Genomic DNA, 19,630 nt, shown 5'->3' with positions numbered 1-19,630 from the left:
CTTGCAGCCGGGGGCTGGCGATGCTGAAGCGCCAGGAAAAAAGTCTTTTAGAAGAAAGAGAACCTGCTCCATCGCCTGTTGCACTCCAGCACCCGCTTCGCTGTGTAGCACCACGTAGTTACACGCAAATATGATTGAGAGTGCCAGAACGCACCCTGCATCTTCTAGTTAAGCAGCGTGTGGTCAGCTCCCCGTTGCCCATGTAAACGATATCCTGCAGAAGTACTCCGTCTTCTGTAAGGGCAGGAAGTACCTTTGGGTCTTACAGTACATTCTGTTACTTAAGTGTTGATGTTTCAGAAGTTGTGTCTTCTGGCTGCTTTGTTGTTACGTTGAAAAATTACGAGGGGCACAGCATGAGCTGGTGAAGTAAAACCACCCCGAAGGAACCGTGTTCAAGTCGTTTCCAGTAATCGTTGGGAAACTGAGCAGAAACCCTCAGAAGTACAGTATCGTTTTACGTCTTTGTGAAATTGAGGTGAATTAAGAGAAACTTGCTAAATCTAGGCTACTGAACATTGGCTCCTTTAATTAAAAGGATGTTCCGGAGCAGTTTATATACACTCAAGTATCAAAGTTTTATGAAAGACATTTATTTAAAATTGAATTTTATTAATGGGTGAGTCTTCTGGGGTTTTTATAACCTGTAGTGCAGTATGTTTGTTCAGGTCTTACAATGAGTACAACCCTTAGTTTGACTTTCATCCATGCAAGCACTAGTTAAATACTCTTAGATACTTGGACTCTACCTTTTTTTTTTTTTGTCGTATGTACTCATGGTGGATATGTTGATTCTGCATTCTGGAGGACTGATGAGGAGTTGCTGTATCACTGAGTCTAGCTTCTGCAAGTGGAGAGAGTTACCATTCCTCTTAGGAGGGCTGCCATGTCTGTGTGGAGCTCCACTGAAGTTACTGGCATTATCCATGCTTACAGCCTGCTTGCACCCTGTAGATTGTAGGGCTGAGCATTAATTTTCAGTTGCCTTTACAGTTCTGATACTCTTCTTAAAATCTCTTCTGATAATTCCCAATGTGTAAATGTCTGTCTGGTAGCAGACAACAGAATTGAACCCACTACCCTTGTTGCAATTTTAACAGTTCTCTAGTAACTAGATTTTTGCAAAGGCATGGAGATAAACAACTGACTTGAAAATTCGCATCATGTTTGTTAAGTCATAAATGGCGTTTTGTGTTACTTTTCCCAAGGTTTCTCTCTTTCTTTTACTGTTTCTGTTTTTAAAATTAATTTCACTTCAGATATCTAAATTTATGTTTCAGAATTATTGTAAACTGTCACGCATGCTAACTTTTTCAGTGGTTGGTTTGAGTTAGATTTTTTAGATATTAAAATATTCTCTGTTTTACTGTTTGCTTTGTCTTTTTTTTCCCCTGTAGCTGTTTCAAGACAAGAATAATTTTATTTATAAAAGTATGTACAAACTCAAATGCAGTCCAAAGTGCAAATATTCCTGGGGGAATAATTTTTTATATCCTCTTGCTGAGTTGCCATAAACGTTGTGGTTTAGTGCTTGTAATCTTCTGAAGCAAGGACAGTATAAAATTAGTTTTTCAGATCGTATGCATGGCATTTTCTCCCGCTTTGTAGCTATCACTGCTGTATAACCTGTTTTCATTTTTTTTTCAGAGCAGTTGAACAGATTTGCAGGCTTTGGTATTGGCCTTGCAAGGTAAGAGTTATGTAGTAATTTTCAGTGATAATGAAGTAGATTATAAAGCTATAGTTGTCTTATGATCCCTATGTACACTTTTGCATTGCGTTTTTATGCTAGTAGACTTACGCAGCTGAAATCCCCTTAGAAACCTACTACCTGAAATCCACGTAGGTTTCTGTTCTCTTTAACTGAAGTGTTTCTCAAAATTCCTTAATCAGTAGTGAATGTCAGAAACAGTTTTCCATACCGTATGCTCAGGATATGGGTACCCGATCAGAGCAATCTAAAAATAACATCAGAAAACTGTTTTCAGATTTGCCACTTCTATTAATATTTTTAGGTAATGTGAATGTTTCTTAAGAAGGTGAAAATATTTTCAAGTATATTATCCAAGTATCCTGGAATAGTAATGTTAATCTAGCCAAGTGGTCCGATAACTATTTTATTATTTATTATGGTGACACTGATTATTGATAGTATTTTTGAGGAAGTGGTGGACTTTAACATGCCTTATAACATTTCCAGAGCTTAAATTGTCAAGTGTAAGGATCATGATGAGCTTAGGGTTTTTTGTAGGATGCCTGCTCAGTCACACTTACCTGATTAGGTTTTTCTTGGTCAATGTGCTGATGCGACTTGTGAAAGGCTGGGAGGTGGGGTTTTTTGTCTTGAGAAAATTAGGACTAAAAAAAGGTTTACTCCATGTTGATCTGAGTGTGAGACTTCTCAGAGAAAAGTGCTTCCTTCTTCAGAACATGAGAGTACTTCTGTCGCTTACCCGGTTAGACCAACATGGGAAGCTATGTCACTTGAGGTTCTTATAGTGTACTTAAAGAGGAGGACCTTCTGCTTGACCACCAGCCTGTCCTGCCCCTAACCCATTGTTTTCACCCTTGATGCCCATCAGAACCTCTTTTAACCAGTTTGACTCAACTAAAACAGAAGACAAAGTCAATGAAAGAACTGGATTATTTTTTGCTGTTTCAGTTAGGTTGATTTACCTAGGAGTTGACTCGCTGTGAAAGCCAGCAGACACCAGCTAACTGGGCCAGAGAGGGAAGGGATAAAGAAGGACTAGGAATGACCATTTTTGGCAAGTAGTGAGTTGCTTAAATTAGATCATCCCATCTCATTAAACTGCCTGTCCCTCTTCTCCCACTGCTTCCCTTGCAGTGGCTCAGCTTGCTCATTCAGACCCCTGGATGAGCCTGTTTAGTTTGTTAAGATAGAGTTGATGGGGGGGAGGGGTAAAAACTAGCCCCCCAAACATGTAAAGAGTTGTTTGATTTCTTTCCAACCTTACCAAGCTGAATGAGCTCAGGAGAGTACCAGCAAAGGAGTGGAGCCATAGGGCAGGAACATGTTGATCTCCTTCGGGAGCAGAGAGATGTTAGTGTGGCTCGGTTGTCCTTTTGAACTATGTGCTTTGATTTAATCAAGCATGACAAAGTTTTCCACATCCTGAGCACCATGGCCACTGGGACTAAAATGAGTGTGTAGTTTTGGGAAAGAGAGCTGATCAACATTGTATCATTGCTGAGAGCAATTCTCCCTGCTGCTGCTTTTGCATTTGTGCCAGATAACTTGCCAGACACACATGGTTCAAGTCAGAAGTCTTGTAGAAAACACACAAAAGCAAAGGTTAGTTTTTGTGAGGTTAGTTGAGTTGGCTACCAGGAGGGCTTAATAGATAGCAGCTGGAGTATGGGGAAAGTTTCACCTCTCTTGGTAGTAGCAAACTACTAATTAGGTTAATAGTTACAAAACTGCAGGCTCAGTATTTTTCTGGGCCAATCAGTACTTGTTTGTCCAGAGTAAAATCCCCGTAAGAGACCTACCCCAGACGATCCTGTAGGTTGGTGGTCCGAGCTGTTACTTGGGGTGCTTAGACAGAGCCTGGAGGTGTTGCTTTTCTAATCCGTACCCCAGCTTTGAACCACATACAGGTAAGTACTCTGATCACTCAGGCACTTTAAGATGAAATGAAAAGTTCCTCTGCGTGGCTGTGACCAGAAATCCAACTTCAGAACTGAGAGAACTTTCCTATGAAGGTTTGATTGAAACACCATCTCTGGAGGGAGAGTTGGTTTTGGGCAGTAGCATTTTCTGGTGAAAAAAATGTCAGCTGTTAGTACCAATCCTCTGGCCCTGCTAAGAAGAGTCTCGATTAATAACGTGGTACGTGGAATTAACATAAAACTGGAGACTAATCCTTCCATAATTCTGGCTCTGGTCTGCTTTGTTCCCTCATATTTTGCGGAGGGAAAGTTTAGGAAATTTGGTATGTTGCTTTGCCTATAAAATACATACATACTATATATATGTGGGCTTTTTCATAGTGAATGTGTCAGGTTTTTTGATACTTGTTCCTTTATAGTATTAGCAGGCTATCAGGTAGCCATCTAAAATGCCTCATTAATTCACTAGATAATGTACATTTTTTTCCAAACACTGATACAATGTTGTTAGAGAAAAATAACAAGCCTTTTCTAATAAATTTATGATGGCTTCCCATGCTTTAAATACACTTTTCTTTTAAAGCCTATTTACAGAAAATGTGTTGGCACATCCTTGCATTGTTCTACGTCGTCAGTGTCAGGTATGTCTTATATTACCTCTTCCAGTCAGAGCTCCTATGTACTGTGATATTTCTGTGTTTTCATACCCTGTAGTGTATAAGGAAGCTTTACAATTCTTAGGGAGATGCTGCTACATTAACATGTTTTTATTTGTAGCATACATGTTTTCCATTCTGAAATTTAACTTCTCTTGAACATTCTTACTCATTTTTATTTGGGCAGTGGAAAATGAATTAGAGCGAGTAAATGTTTCAGAGTCTGCAGAGCAACTTCCAGATCCCCATTTACAAGCAGGATGCTTTGTTTCCAATATTTTCTGGTTTTGCGTGCTTTATTGTTCATATTTTCAGCATAAAAATACTTAAAAGTTCTGCCTGTTTCCCTAAATTTCAGTGATAATTTATTCAAATTTTGGTCACTTTAGCTGACCTTTACAGTGATAAAGTCCTTATTTTGAAAGTGCTTTTTCCTTTAGAGTTGTAACAAATGCAAGTATGTTTATAAACTGCCATTGTTTATATTTTTAACAGGTTAACTATCATGCTCGGAATTATCATCTCACTCCCTTTACTATTGTCAATATCATGTACAGCGTCAATAAGACACAGGTCAGTATTTGGTGTCAGGCTGTATCTGAGCAGTGAAGGTTACTATAGCACATATGTACATTGCCATCTTTAATTCTTTATGTATCTGGTGGTTAAAAACATAGCCATTGTCAGGGTTTGTTATTTTTATGGTTGCAGAAATGGTTCAAGAAGATCATTGTAAATTTTTTTTTAAGTAGTATGGTATTTAGCGGAGAAGATTTCCAGATGTTAGAAAACAAAAGGTTCCTGAATGTAATTTTTTTTCATTAGGATTCTAAAAAATAATTAATTCTTACGTGGATAAAGAGATTATCCAAATGACTACTTCCAAAGATAGTATTGCATGAATTTCCACTTCTGCATGGGAATGGCAATCCTGAAACTCAGATCAGGACACAGTAAGAAAAGCCTTTCTGGATTTCTTATGGATGTGCTTTAACATCTTGAGCTCATTTTGTCCATAGAAAATGGTGTTAAGTTTATAGTACGGAGTATTAACAGTGAGAGATATGCCTCCAAAATGGTTGTCAACTGTTTGAAATTATTGAAGAACGAAAGTTTCTTCGGAGTTGAAAAGTTAGTTGTCCCCTGAATTTGGCAATAGTGAAGTTTAATGGTAGAATTGTAGCCCTGTGTGGTCTGAATTTCCTGAAATTTCATAAAAATTAGTGAGATGAAAAGATTTTTGAGTTTTATGTTGCATGAATCAAAATATGTCGCATATTTCAAAACACAGGGTCCAAGAGCTCTCTGGAAAGGAATGGGCAGCACTTTCATTGTTCAGGGCATAACCCTGGGAACAGAAGGCATCATCAGTGAATTTACACCTTTGCCAAGGTATTGCATGTTTTTTTTACTGCTTCTAAGAAACTGATCATCAGCTTTAGACTTATATTCAAAGTGTTAGAAATGTAAGGCTGTTTGAAAAATTTTACTTGATGAGAACAGTGAGACATTGACTAGTGTTTTAGCACAGTGTGATTGTCTTGGTAAAGGCAACCGTGTAATTAATAAGTAGTGAGAGACTCTTTCTGGGAGCTTTGTATGTCTGGAGTTTGGTATGTCTGCCTACTGGTCTGAGTATAGAAATAATGTAGCAAATTAGTCTCCAGTGTAATTCCACTGTAATAAAAGAATTTATAAGTTTCTTTTTGTATTTGGGTTTGTATTGTGTGGTACTAGCAAATACCATGCCTAAAGTAAAAAGTCCTCGTTTCATTAATCTAAATACAGCAAACTTACACAGCTAGTGAGCCAGCGCTGACATCTTTCTGAACATTTTCACTGTCCTTGGTAGGTGAGAGAACAGAATGGCCTGCATTAATAAATGAGAAGACATGGTAAATAAGAACTTACGTAGTTGTCAGCTTTGTATTCTGTCCTCCTTTACCAACAACTATATGTACATTGTTCAGTATTCTCATTATAAAGGGGTTACAACTAAAAATGAGTGACTTCATTTAAAGAGATATTCACCATTCTACTTCACTGTGTCCATCTTCGGCTATAGTAGTTTAGTAATAATTTTTTATTTTGATTTGTGACTCTGCTTACTTTTTATGCTGAACGCTAACTCCAGGATTATGGTAAAACATTGTGATGCCTTACTGCTTTGAGATACAAGTCTGATAAAGAATTTTTGTCCAAAGACTTTTTATCAGTGTTTTGTTTGATAATGGTCCAGAGCTAACAGTAAGGGATGGCAACTGTAATAACATATCTTGACAGTTTTGTTACAGATATTTTGGGAGTAAGCAGGTTGTGTGAGAGTTTATTACATAAACTAACTAAAACTTCTAGGGAAATGCAAGAAGACTGTGAGATGATCAAAAGTTAGGAAAAGATACTTAACAGTTGCAGGGCACACATTGAAGCCAGCAAAATGATAAAGACCTGTCTTGGAAAAATATATTAGGGAGGCAGGCAAGTAGTTGTGTTTGAGGCTAGTTAAGTTTGAATGGACCAGTGGGCTTGAGAATCGTGTTAGCTTTCAGAAGAGACAAATGCCTATTTTTATGTGTGGACAGAGACTAAATATGTGGGAGTTATGGAAACTTACCTGGTTTTAAAGATGAGAAATGTAGGCAGGCTGAATCAAACTACTATTATGATGCATGCATGCATACTAATAAAAGTAAGTCTGCAGGTTCTGGCATTCGTCAAAAGCATTAGCAAAAACCTTTCATACTTAAATTGTGTGGAGTGTGTATTTAAGCTTTGTGGTCAGCTCTGTCTCATACATAACTGAAATTCCCAGGCATACATTTTCCTCCGAGTGTGACTTGTTCTTGTTTTTAAATGTTGCTGTAGGAGAAGCTTAAGTTCATGAGATGTGATACAGGTTTTCTATTTTCATAGTTCTGATTTCTGTCCAGTGTGAGCAAGGATTTTCTTCTTGTGGGCCAATTGTTCAGTAGTTTGAAAAGTAAGCTGGTGCTGCTGCCAAAAGAAGCAATCGTTTCTGCTAGTACCTGCTCATTCCTTCCTCAGTGCTACCCCCATCCTTGTGCCAACACAGTATCTGAACAGTCACAAAATGAACCGGACTGGGGAAGTGATCTGGCTAAAATGGTTGTCTTGTACGTGCACTACCCCATGCAGTTTTCTACTGGATGCTCTCCCTTCCTTTTTAATGGTAGTGTGCATGTTTGGGCTGTCACAGGGAGGTGAAGGTTATTGCTTCTAGCAGCAGTGCCAGCAAATCTGATTTAAAGGTTGCTTAACTACATTATCAAGCTCCAAAGGACACAAGGAAGTGAGATGTCAATTCCAATTCTGTATCATAATATCATGAAAGAATCCACCTGTTTTAGGAGACGGGCCCAGAAATGGGTGTTAACATTTTTGTGGCAAGTTGAATGTGGTTCTGTACTAGACAAACTCATTCTGTAGTTGTTCTTCCACTGCTGAAATAGTTATATCTAATGGATTGACAGGTTAGGCTTTCACACATTAGTTTGGCTGTTTTCGTCTTCCACATCTTCTCAGTATTATGGTTCAGTGGATGTGATCCAACTGTCCAAAACACATAATGGTACATGATCTTCCTTTCCTCTTTAGTGACTGACCTATGTATTTGGGAAAGTGATAGCAACTAGTAACCCACAATTCTTCAGAAAGAGTAAAGACTTTCCTTTCTTGGATTAGAGTTGTGGTAACTACAGGCATTGGGTGAGTGCGCTTCCTGGACAAGAATTGAAGCTGAACACTTTATAGCTTGTTATTAAAAATGCATAGTCTAGCGTGTCCAGCATTTCAGACAGAAATATCTTTACCTCATAGCTAGAGTATTTACCAAATATATGGTAAATACATTTGGTATTTGAATGTTATCTTGAGCAAGGTGGGATTACATCTTCTGTCAAGTGGAGTGTAGTTAACATTTACTGTTCATATTTTGAAGTGTGTAACTAGAAAATGCTACCTTAAGGGCATTTTTTTAAAGTCACCTTTGTGTTAAACACATGGGTTTTCTTTTGCTTTACCAGTATTTGCTAAAGACTGGTCATAAGTTGAAAAACTTAAGTCTGTACAGAATTACTATGCAGCTTCTAGTCTGACCTATTGTACTTGATTTGGTCTTGTCTAACTGTGTCAGAATGTGACTTAGGTTTACGGGAAAGAAACAACTGGGTAAACATAACCTCAAATAACAGAAAAAGCATAACCAAACTAAAACATAATAAAAAAAGTATGTTGATAGAGGAAAACTATTGAGATTTTAAAATAATCCAATATTCCCTGAAAATGGCTTTAAGAGTTAGTACCTAAGGATGCAAAATAAATGCAAAATACTGAAGCCAGTAGCTGTGAGAACTACAGACACCTGATTGAAAGCTTTTTGGATAGACTACTAACTGGCCCAAATAACTTCTAAAAGTTAAGCATGATTTATTAAATGTGTAGCTGATGTGTCTTTCCACAATGAGAAATCCTGCAACATAAACCAATAGTAGAACACCAGTATGAAAACTGGATGTCAACACCCATGGAAGAAATGCTTGAGAATAATGTGTTCTTATCCATATTAAGGTAAATACTTTTCTTTTTAGGGAGCTTTCACATAAATGGAACCTCAAGCAGATAGGTGGACACCTTCTACTCAAAGGGTAAGTATAGCATGTGTTTTATTACCTTATGTCTTATTATCTAAACATTAATAAAAATACTAAATGTACATTAGTTTAATCTGCAGCTATGGTTACTTGACAGGGTGCTAATAGTAATTTTCAAATTTTGATTTTTTTGTACAATCTTGATTGCATACACCACTTCCAGAGATTATTTTCTCTTACTAGATCCCTGTGTCTATATGGAACCTGACTAATTTAAAAGATTCGATTCTTTTAGTGGTTAAATTATGATATCTGAGACACCTGAATCAGTCTGGGCACATGGAAGTAGAATTTAAAAGAACTTCAGACTGAAGTTTATCTCAACTTGTTGATATGCATTTTAATAATTGAGTTATGGTTTGTTAATTTTCTCTAGGCATACTTGGTAGATAACTTTATAAACTTTCAGGTGCATATTTGGCTAAAATTATAATATTGTCATGACCTTAATTCTTATCTTGTTAATTTCTACAGTTTAACACATGTGATAGCAATGCCTTTTTATTCTGCGAGCCTGATTGAAACTGTACAGGTAACTTATATACATTTACAACATTTAAAAGATACTGTTCTTTTTATAGATGAGATTATGTGGAGAAGTGAGTCTCTGGCTTTGGATTCAGGTTTATGTTGTAGTAGTTGCATTTGTTTTGCTTGAGGCTGTATGACTTATTAACTGAGATAAAAAGTATTTACTATTTACTAATTTACTACTATATTAGTTGTACTATCTTAAGTCTAAATCGAGAATTAGAAAGGACATTTAGTATAGACAATATATTCCAACTATCTATGAAATAAGGACAAGTTACATCTATATGTTCTAGCAGATAAACCATAAAGAAGTTTTTCTCATGTAAAGGTTTTAAAAGGCTTGCTAGGCAAGTTGTTGCAGTGACCCCTTCCCCTATAACAACTATAAAGCTTTTCCAGTAATTCAGCTTTGTTTTGCTAAAATATTGAACTCTACTATTTCAAGACTGCTTTCATTCAGTCAACTTTTTGCTTTTAAATTTTCATCTAGTTCTTCCTTAGCCATGAAAATAAATATCTGGACCTATCACTTTGGATACAGCTTAACTTGTTCTATAACTGTACAGAGTAACCCATAGCACTGTATTGCAGATTGTCTTTCAGTGAGTTGTTGCACCTCTTTCTGGAGAAAGAGGCAGGGTTTAGCTATTCAGAAGTGGTCCAGGGTAATTCTTCCAGCTATCTCTATATAATGAGTTGCTCTTAATTAACATGATAGTATCTTTGTGCAGCTAATGGAAGTCTTAATGTAAAGTGAGCTCTTGTGTGGAGGGTGGTGCAGGATAGTCACTCTTACGTCACTCATTCATAGTAATTTTCATTCATAGCATAGACGAGTTTTAAGTACTGTCAAGACTGATTTAGATCCAGCTGTTTAAACCTACAGTTCAACTGCAGGTGTATGTCTACAAAATGGTGCTTTTTCTGAGGAGAAGAGGCAAACAAGGCTGACTTCTACAGTTGCTTAGTTTCAGCATGTACTTTAGAGGCAGGTACCCTTAAGGGACAGGATTCTGCTCTGTGCAGAGGATGCAAACTTAAAGGAGCCAGAAGGTACGTGTTCTGTCTGAACTGGCCATATTATGGAGTAACAGAACAGGTGAGATTAAATGTCTGTGCATGGGGGCATGTAGACAGATTCCCAACAACAAACTCGCATTCTCTAAAGTTACTCTGTATTTAAGAAGCCCTCTTCCTCTCTCCTGTTGAATTATTTTGAAAATAATGTTCCATAAATCCAGCCTGAGTGGATATCTGAGTTTGTGGAAGCCTTGGGAAGATTTAACTGGTCTCATACTGGGAAGCTGATTCAGGAAACTCTTTTATGTCTTGGGGAACGGCTTTACCCTGAGCATTCTGTAATCCTGGAGCTAGAAACGGTGGTAGAACACTGTTCGTGTTTCTTGAGTTCATAGCAGGCCACAGAATGGAATGTTTTATTCAGGTATCTTACTGCTTGTATATTTGTCTGAAAGGATGTTGTCTGTGTTGTTGGACATGGGAACGTATCTACCAATAAATGATAAAAGAGAACATGATTTAGAGCCTGTCTTCTGTTTGCAAAATAGGTAATAAAGTTTCTTTGCTAGAAAGCAGCTTAATAGGAAAACAATCAAAAAGCCAAAACAGCAGCTCCCCCAGCCTTTTAGACAGGTGACCATGTCTGTAAAGCATTGCTTATGAAAATAATTCCACTGACATCTGAGGGTTCTAGCCTTAGTAGGTTCAGCTGTGTGCAAGTATTTTACTGGATAGGTATATATATGCTGTATGAAATGTATTCGCCAGTTCCTGGCGACATCATCATGAGCTTTCTTGTTAGAAACACATCAGAGGTAATGATAGCGTTTGTGAAGATTTTATTTATGCTGTATTAATCAGTGCAGGGAGACAACCTGACTTATCATGTTTACATTATATTCTTGTGCTGCAAAAGGACAATGACCAATAACAAACAATAGAAGTTAAAGATTGTGGGATTTGTTACTAACAGTTTTATATTAACTTTGATTGTCTTAATTCTGATAAACCGTACTGTTCAACAGTATTAGTTTGACACAGTTCTCCAAGTAAATATATTTCATCCTAATAACTGTAAATGGTAGAAATTTGTAGCTGTCACGTTACTGTTTTACGTTTCAAACCACATGGTGGCGAGTTTGACAAAAGCAAGCATGGTTTTGAAGTGCAGTGACTATAATGATATGGGGGAGAAGAGGATTCAGTAGGGGTTATGATGCTTAACTTAAAGTCTGGAACAATGTTATATTCTCAAGTATTTGAACTAGTTTCTCCTCTGCGCAGACTGACCATGAAGGCTTTGCAGGCTGCTAGTCCTTCCCCAGAGTACTGAGGAATGTTCTGGTGGTTTATCCTGGCATGAGGTCAGGACACAGCCAGCATGGACTCAGAGGCTTGGGCATTGAGGAGAACTCCCAAATCCTGAATTTTGGGTGTGAAAGACATGATAAAACACTGAGTTTGTATAAGTGTTAGAAGGGGAAGCAATGTCTTTACCTTAATTCTGCAGTCATAGGTGGAGTATAGTGGAGTAAATAATTACTAAGTGAATTCTTTATTTTCACTACATGAACAAAATAATTCTCTTTTCTAAGAGGCAGCATGGGTAAAGAGTGTTATTTTAGAAGCAAATAATGGAATGGAAAAGTTCAGAGCTGAACCTATTAAATTCAAATTAAAGATGTTTCAACTCAACTTTAGTTATGGAAGTCTTTATTATGCACATTCAAGTTCAAAGACTAGAGTTATAGTCCTTAAAGAAAAGGACTTTCAGATAAATACTTCCTGGCATTTTGCTCTGGAAGTAGGCATTTTCAGTACATGACTGTTTTGCACACTGATACTTTCAGCAGCTGACAGTTGAATTTCTTTGGTAGTAACACAAATAACTGGAATGTACATTAAATAAAGACTCTTTCAGATGGGTTCATTTTTTAAAAGCAAGTTTACTTGAATGCTATCAAGAGTGTTAGAGCAAAGAGTTTATATCAATATAGCTGTGTAGATATGATAGCATACAAATGTTTAACTGTCTTACAAAGTTCAGTGATAAGGTGTTAAAGTGGATGTCAGCATGGTTATGAAATGGGCAGCACAAGTTGTAACGATTCCTTTGTGCTTGTAGAGCGAAATAATTCGAGATAATCCTGGCATCCTGGACTGTGTGAAAGAAGGAATCGGCAGAGTTGTAGGCATGGGAGTACCCCATAGCAAGCGTCTCCTTCCTCTGATGGTTTTGACTTTTCCAACTGCTCTACATGGAGTTCTTCACTACATCATCAGTTCCATCGTCCAGAAGCTTGTTTTGTTTGTTCTGAAGAGGGATAATTCCCACAACCTTCCAACTGAGAGCTCCACTTCTGTGCAGAGCATGCTGGATGCGTATTTTCCAGAACTTATTGCTAGCTTTGCTGCTAGCCTTTGTGCTGATGTCATGCTTTACCCACTGGAGACAGTTTTACACCGCCTTCATATTCAAGGGACACGCACAATAATTGACAATACAGACCTTGGCTATGAAGTGCTTCCGATCAATACTCAGTATGAGGGAATGAGAGACTGCATAAATACTATAAAACGGGAAGAAGGAATGCTAGGTTTTTATAAAGGATTTGGAGCTGTTATAGTGCAGTATACCTTGCATGTGGCAGTTTTACAGCTTACCAAAATTATTTACTCAACACTGCTTCAAAATGTTTCTTAATCTGTTCAGGTGTGGATCTAACACAGTGGACATGATTGACTTACCTAATTATTGTTTAACATGGCTTAGAAACTGAAGTTTGAAGAATCCACTCTCCGGATTCTCCTTACACTGTAAAAGAACTTCTTTTAAAAATGGGGATATAGATTTCTAAGTGTAATTAAAAAAGTACTGTTTAAAATTATAGGCACAAATTGAATATATAATGTGCAGTCATACAGAAGGGAATCGGATTTGGAATGTGGTTAGAGTGAGGATTTACCTTTCCTCTTACCAGTTAACTGACTTAAGGAATGGATATGAATTCTTAATATCTGCTTTATAAACATCACATCTGATACTTAATTTGGACTGCTAGCTAGTTCAAAGGAATTTATTTTCATAAGTTGTAAGAACTTGCAAGTGGGAGACTGAGTTTACTGGTCTTTTTAAAATGTTTTCAACTTTGCTGTTAATGGAGCTGTGAGCAAAATAGAAATGGTAAAAGTAACTTCAGTAGACATAAATGTCATAATTTACAGGTACATAGAAGACTTGTACTTCGCTGCAGTGTGGCAGAAGATGACGAAGAATCTTTTGCTTTGTACAAAATAACAAAAACTTGGGTTTGGGCAAAGTTGCACAGAATGCAAATTTGGCTGTCTTGCAGTTTGTTTGCAAGTCTTACGGTAACTAAAGTGTGCAAATAAAGCAAATTAGAAACTGATGTGTGCATGTGTAAGTGCCATTTTTAGTCAACTTTCCACTCATAATTTCAGGGTTTAGTTTTGCTGCTGCTTCGTATAAGAGTAGAATAATCTTACAAATGTATGTAGTATCAGTGTTCAAAGTGTATAGAAAGCATAAAAAATTGGCTATTTCTAGAGTTTCTCTTCTGTTAGATCAGAGAGGTATGTACACAGTTACCTACTTACTATTTAGCACTGATGTCCTTCATTTAAAGTCTTTTCTGGATTAGGTATTTTGTGGAGCAGAATTAAGTCTCTTTACGTGCAGGCGAACTACTGAAATGTACCATTTTAGCCCTCTTCCCCTAGTAAATCAAGACTTTCAGTCTGAAAGTGAGTTCTGAGCATTCTAAATAACTTAGTCCTTCTTGGTTTCATCAGTAAATATCATGAAAGTGGGGGGGTGTTGATTTTTAGCAAATAAAACAAGCATGTGGAGAGTTGCTTTTAAATTATAAGAGGCTGCTGCCTTTTTCACGCTTTTATGTGGCAAGTCTGTCTTTGAATACTGTAAAATTATGTGCATTTTACTCATTATTGTATAGTAGTTGTCACTTATGGAAAGTAGTCATGGCAAAATAATGAAAAGGTGTTGCTGTTCATAAGTTCTGAATTTAAATCATTTGCAGGTCTACTTTGCTACTATTAATCTAACTTTCATGTATTTTAAATGCATAAGTGTTGAAATGGAAAGTATAGTGAACTTGGGAACTGGTTTTATTTTAAAATATTGTTAATTGCAGATTTAGTGTATAGAATGGAAGCAATGAAATAAAATGAGAATTCACTGTAAACATTTTGAAGTAATTCACTGAAGAGGCACGTAAAGGAATCCTCATTTGTGTGTTATATTTTATTGTATAGACTTCAGAGTGGCTTTTTCAAGTTCCTCACCTTTCCTAAGTGCAAGAACATGTTGAATTAAACTACATGCAAGAACTTGGGTAAAATATTCAATTCCTGGTTTATATTTTCAAAGTTTCTATGAGTATGAAGAGAGCCATATCAGAGAATCTCCCAGATTGGAGAGGGTCTTGGCAGGTCGTCTGGTCCAAATTCCTGCTCTAAGCAAGGACAATATTGACTTCAGACCAGATTGTGCAGGCCCTTATCCAGTCAAGTTTTTAATTCCAACTTTTAATATATAAAACTGGCCTTTTCAAAGGTGTTAAATTCAACTGAAGCCAACTATTCCATCATAATTGCCTTGAAGCAGTAACTACGTGCATGCTGGAGACCAACACTTCCAGATGTATCAGTGAAATTGGGCAATAATGTTTTTCTAGGAACAAAATTTTAGGGAAGGCATTTTGTCATACGAAATGGAGGACGTGCCTTTACATATTCTGCAAGAGGGAAGATGAGAAGTTCTCAGAACAGCACTAGATATACTGAGCTAGATTATTAACTTGTGTCAAACACTCTTGCTTTTGTTGCTGAGAGTTTTACAGTTCTAGTCTATGCTAGAGTCTCAGATCTGTATCTTTAAGCAGGGTGAGAAAGAATGCTGTCAACTTCCAGCAACTGTTCTGCAGTGGAAAAGCCATTTGCTCTGGGCTATTCTTTTTTTGGTCCTTTTCCCATCAGTTAGAATGAATATGTTTTGATTTTTCATTTATACTTGCTTTATCTTCCAAAAGAAGTAATACTCTGCTTTGTCCAGAGTTGCTATTTTTGCCCATACAAAAATGTAAATTAATATGGGGTGAAAAAAATCTTTTTAACCTTTTTAATCATAAGTGTACTGTTAATGTATTTCTGTTTTTCATTTGGATCTTAAATCTAGGTACTCAATTTTTAGCTCAAATGAGAGATCAATAAGGCAGCTTTAGCAGGATGTTCCACTGAAGACTACAAAATACTGAATTGCTGTAGAAAGTAAGTTTTTAATTTTCTGGAATATGAAAAATTCATATGCACTCTATTCTTCCTGATATAGACTGAATTACTTTTTTGTATATTGTTTTTCTGACTTTTTTTTTCATTTTTAAAGAGGAGCACTGATTACAAGAAGATAAATGTTACTGAAGAAAGACAGACTCCGTGTAATGTTCCCACCCAGTGAAGAATTATTTGGCTTCTTACCCGTGCCTCTTAAAAGGCAAGCCTCGATACGCAATAACTGACAATAGACCAGGCAGGAAACTTTGAGATATGAGGCCTGCTGGAAACCATTGCAGTTATCTGCCTGTGTTGTTTCACAGACTGCCTTACAGATCAGACCTGACTTCTGGTTGTGTTAGAATAGAGCTAGTGGTGGCGCAAGTACTGCGTTCTTCAGCGAGGTTTCAGCTATGTTCATTCCTTTTAGCAGATCTACTTTAGGGCACACATGAGTTGATCTAGCTCTGGGTCCTGCCTGTAATACTTGATGTGCAGTGTGTTTTACAGATCTATGCAGAATCTTTAAGACTCAATGTCAAATTATATGCTTTTCTTAGCTCTTCTGGATTTAGCAGCAAGTTCAAAGCAAGTATGTAAGCTAATGTCCTTCTTGCTGCTTGTTCCATCTGAGATGGTCGTTCAGCTGGATACACACCTTCAGCTACAAACATAATCAATGCACATGATGTAAATGAGGCAATATATATGTAAATGAAACAACATACAAGTTCTTGCAGTGCTTTAAGGTTTTTGTTGGTATAATTCAGGGCTAGCAGTGGTCACTTTCAAACTATTTACCCTTTCAATGATATCCAAGGAGAAGAGGCCACACACTAAATTTTTGACTAAATGGTTGTTGCTAAGAGATTTGAGAGCAACATTCCGTCACCTGTATGGGAAGAGAGGTGGTAGCAAAATGTGAGTAAACTATTTGTCTAGTTTTGTTTTAGAAGATGTAATATATATCTCCAGCAGGGGCAGAAAAAGGTAAGATTGTTATTTAATCAAGAACTGGTGGCATCTGTGTTTTAAAAGCAAATCTGATTTTAAGGAGTTGGATAAAACTCTATTTTCAGATTCTTTTTGATGGACAAAGATAATTTGCTCTTTACCCGTCAGCACTCCAGCCTCTCCACAGACAGTTTGGCAAATTGTGAACAAAATTTGAGGGTGGTTAAGAAGCAATATTGAAAGTGGAATGTAGAAAATGCAGATAAACAAAACAGGACAATTAATGTTCTCAATTGCAACAAATTAATAAAATAGAAATGTCCAAATATTAGTATTTATAGAGGGTTTAATTTGGAAGTCTATTTCTGTCTTTATCTTTCAAAAGGTGTTTTTAAAGGTAAGTTAAAATCACAAAACATTTTAAGCCCAGCATACCCTTTTTTCCCCTGGTACTTGGAAACTAACTCAACTAAAAAGCCAGTTATTCTTTCAGCTTTTTCGGTAGGGAAAAAAGAAAAGCCATCTACATCTTCCCTTCAAATCAAGGCACCCTTTCAATGGATGTAAATACCATCATACAGCAGTCTAATACCGCAGTTATATTTTTTTAATTCAAACTGCTAATGAGTTGGTTGCAGTACACTTTGCCTGTGGCAGCTTGATCTGGGTGAGATATTGTATCACTCTTCTCCTGTTTTCAAAGTGTAGGGACAGAATGTGACTTGCGCCCACCAAAGTAGTAAAATCAGAAGGGTGGTTTAGCTGTTACCTGAAATTCTGAGTCTTGTTTGTATTTCACAGCCTTAAGCTTGGCACTAAGGCAAGTCCAGAACAAAAGGACTTGTTGGACAGGACTTGACTCTCTTCTGCACAGGCAATTCATGTCTTTGCCCAAACTGAATTTCTAGAGGCAGCAGGCTTATAAATTGGTGTTCCTGATTCTCGGGTTTTGGGTACCTCCAGAAAAGAAAAACAGTAGATTTGCTTTTACTACAACAGTGGGTGCAACTCACTGAAGTTTTTGATCCCTGAAATGGAATCCTGAATTTATGTATGTAATATTTGAGCCTTCAAGCACATTGTGTAGGAATAAGCACCAATATGCATAGTTGTCTTAACTCCCAGCTCCTAGCTGGTATCAGCGCTATTCAGTACCATTCAAAATGGGTGTGACGCCTTTCATGTCCGTACAGACCACTGATGTGTTTTATGGTCTCTACAGGTACAGGTATCAATGCAAAATGAGGCAGAAATAAAAAACAAACGAAGGCAATGGGAAAGAGGATTCTTGAAACTAAGTATGTGCTTACCAACATGAGCAGCTTGATAAGGAGGTACATGTCACTTTAACAGCTATTTGAGCACAGTGGAGGGAAGGAGACAACTTCTCATGTAGCTACATGAGTTTCAGGAGCTTAAAAATGCCTACAGGGTTTTCTTCCAAGGGTAGGTTTTTTTTTTCTTTCCATTACAAGCAAAAAGCTGGCAAAAAGGCTGCTGGGATGCAGGTAACTGTTGCGCAACCATTCTGACATGCTTTGAAATGTACTCAACTACATTCAGTTTGGCTAATTTTTTTTTTTAATAAAAGGCAGCTACTCATCACCTTTATAATGCCTGCTTTTACCAAGAAAATGAATGTGTCATGTCCTCTTTGGCTGTTTAATTTCATTGATTTGCCAACCTGATGTATCCTGTAGAAACTCACTTGTGTGTTTTTCCTTCTAGTACTTTTGTGTCTGATAAGTGCTTACTAATAATAGAGTTTCTCAACATAACGCCATTCAGTCCTCATAAACAGACTGCTGTTGAAAAATGGTTCCAATTACTCCATTAAAGGGAAAATAATTGTGTATTTAAACACGGTTTCAATATTTTTCTCAATGGAAATGCTAAACAGACATTTTAGGTCACAAAGGAAACATACTGCTGACGTGTAACAAGTTAAAAATTTTTGAACTTCCTAAAATAATCTGTGTGAGATTGTTCTATTAATAAATACAGTATTAGGATAACCTTACAGAGTGCAATTTAAAAAGTTGGAATCATACTTAGGGGCTAACTGGGCAGCTCTATGACTGACACTGCTTGGGAAACTAATGCTTCTGCTTCCACAGTAGGACAGCCATAAGCATTGCAGTCCTCTCATACCTGGAGGCAAAAGAGAATACAAATCATGATGGTTCTGCTCTGACACATGCCTTCCTCTGTCTTCTCTGTAGCTGCAAGTTTTCAATCAGCTATCAGGTTTCTTTCCGCTCCTCTATCAAATAAAATGCCAATAGCTACTTCTCAAATCTTCAAGCTCTGCGCAGGTTGTGCAGAGAGTTATCAGGTCCGGATTATTGCAGGTTTAATAACCATCAGGAGAATGACGTTGGGAGTATGGGAGGGATTTCCTGATAAAGTTGCAGAGCTCTGTGATGTGGAAGATGAGGTGGGATGTGCTAACACTACTCTCCCAGCAAGGCAGAACTACCAAAGGAATGAGAATATACCTTTTCTAGAGTTTGTACAAACCCTATATTTCCTCCCTTGTCCCTTGTGCACGCTCTCCGTAGCCAGGCATTTTGGGCCTGTGTTCTCCATACGGCATAGATGTAGTCATTTGTCATTAGTGATGTGATACCTGTTCTTTTCCATGGGAGTCACCTTTGCTTCCTTTCTCCGTGGAAGTGTACAGGATGGCTTGGTATGGGGCCTGTGTGTACCATGGCCTGGTATAGTTTTTGTCAACAGCTTGAATTTTTAGGGAAAAAGCTTAAATTTTGATCCTTATAATTAAGATCCCGGGAAAATGTCTGTATAGTAAGCCTCAGATTTATCGAGCTACTCCTGACTTCAACTCTT

General features: G+C 37.3%; 1 protein-coding gene across 1 annotated transcript; it reads left to right on the top strand.

Moving 5' to 3' along the window:
- Positions 1-1,640: 1,640 nt before the first annotated feature.
- SLC25A46 (solute carrier family 25, member 46) lies at positions 1,641-14,739 on the top strand (the record flags this gene model as incomplete). Its single annotated transcript, XM_009328732.1, has 7 exons — positions 1,641-1,690; positions 4,217-4,274; positions 4,785-4,862; positions 5,581-5,681; positions 8,897-8,953; positions 9,434-9,491; positions 12,639-14,739. Coding segments are annotated over 7 exons (981 nt in total), but the record flags the coding sequence as incomplete, so codon positions are not given.
- Positions 14,740-19,630: the final 4,891 nt, after the last annotated feature.

This window comes from Pygoscelis adeliae, unplaced genomic scaffold (genome assembly GCF_000699105.1).
Source record: "Pygoscelis adeliae isolate BGI_AS28 unplaced genomic scaffold, ASM69910v1 Scaffold16, whole genome shotgun sequence".
NCBI classification, from domain to species: domain Eukaryota; kingdom Metazoa; phylum Chordata; class Aves; order Sphenisciformes; family Spheniscidae; genus Pygoscelis; species Pygoscelis adeliae.
The sequence above is the reverse complement of the archived record's forward strand: the minus strand, read 5'-3'. Positions and strand labels throughout refer to the sequence as shown.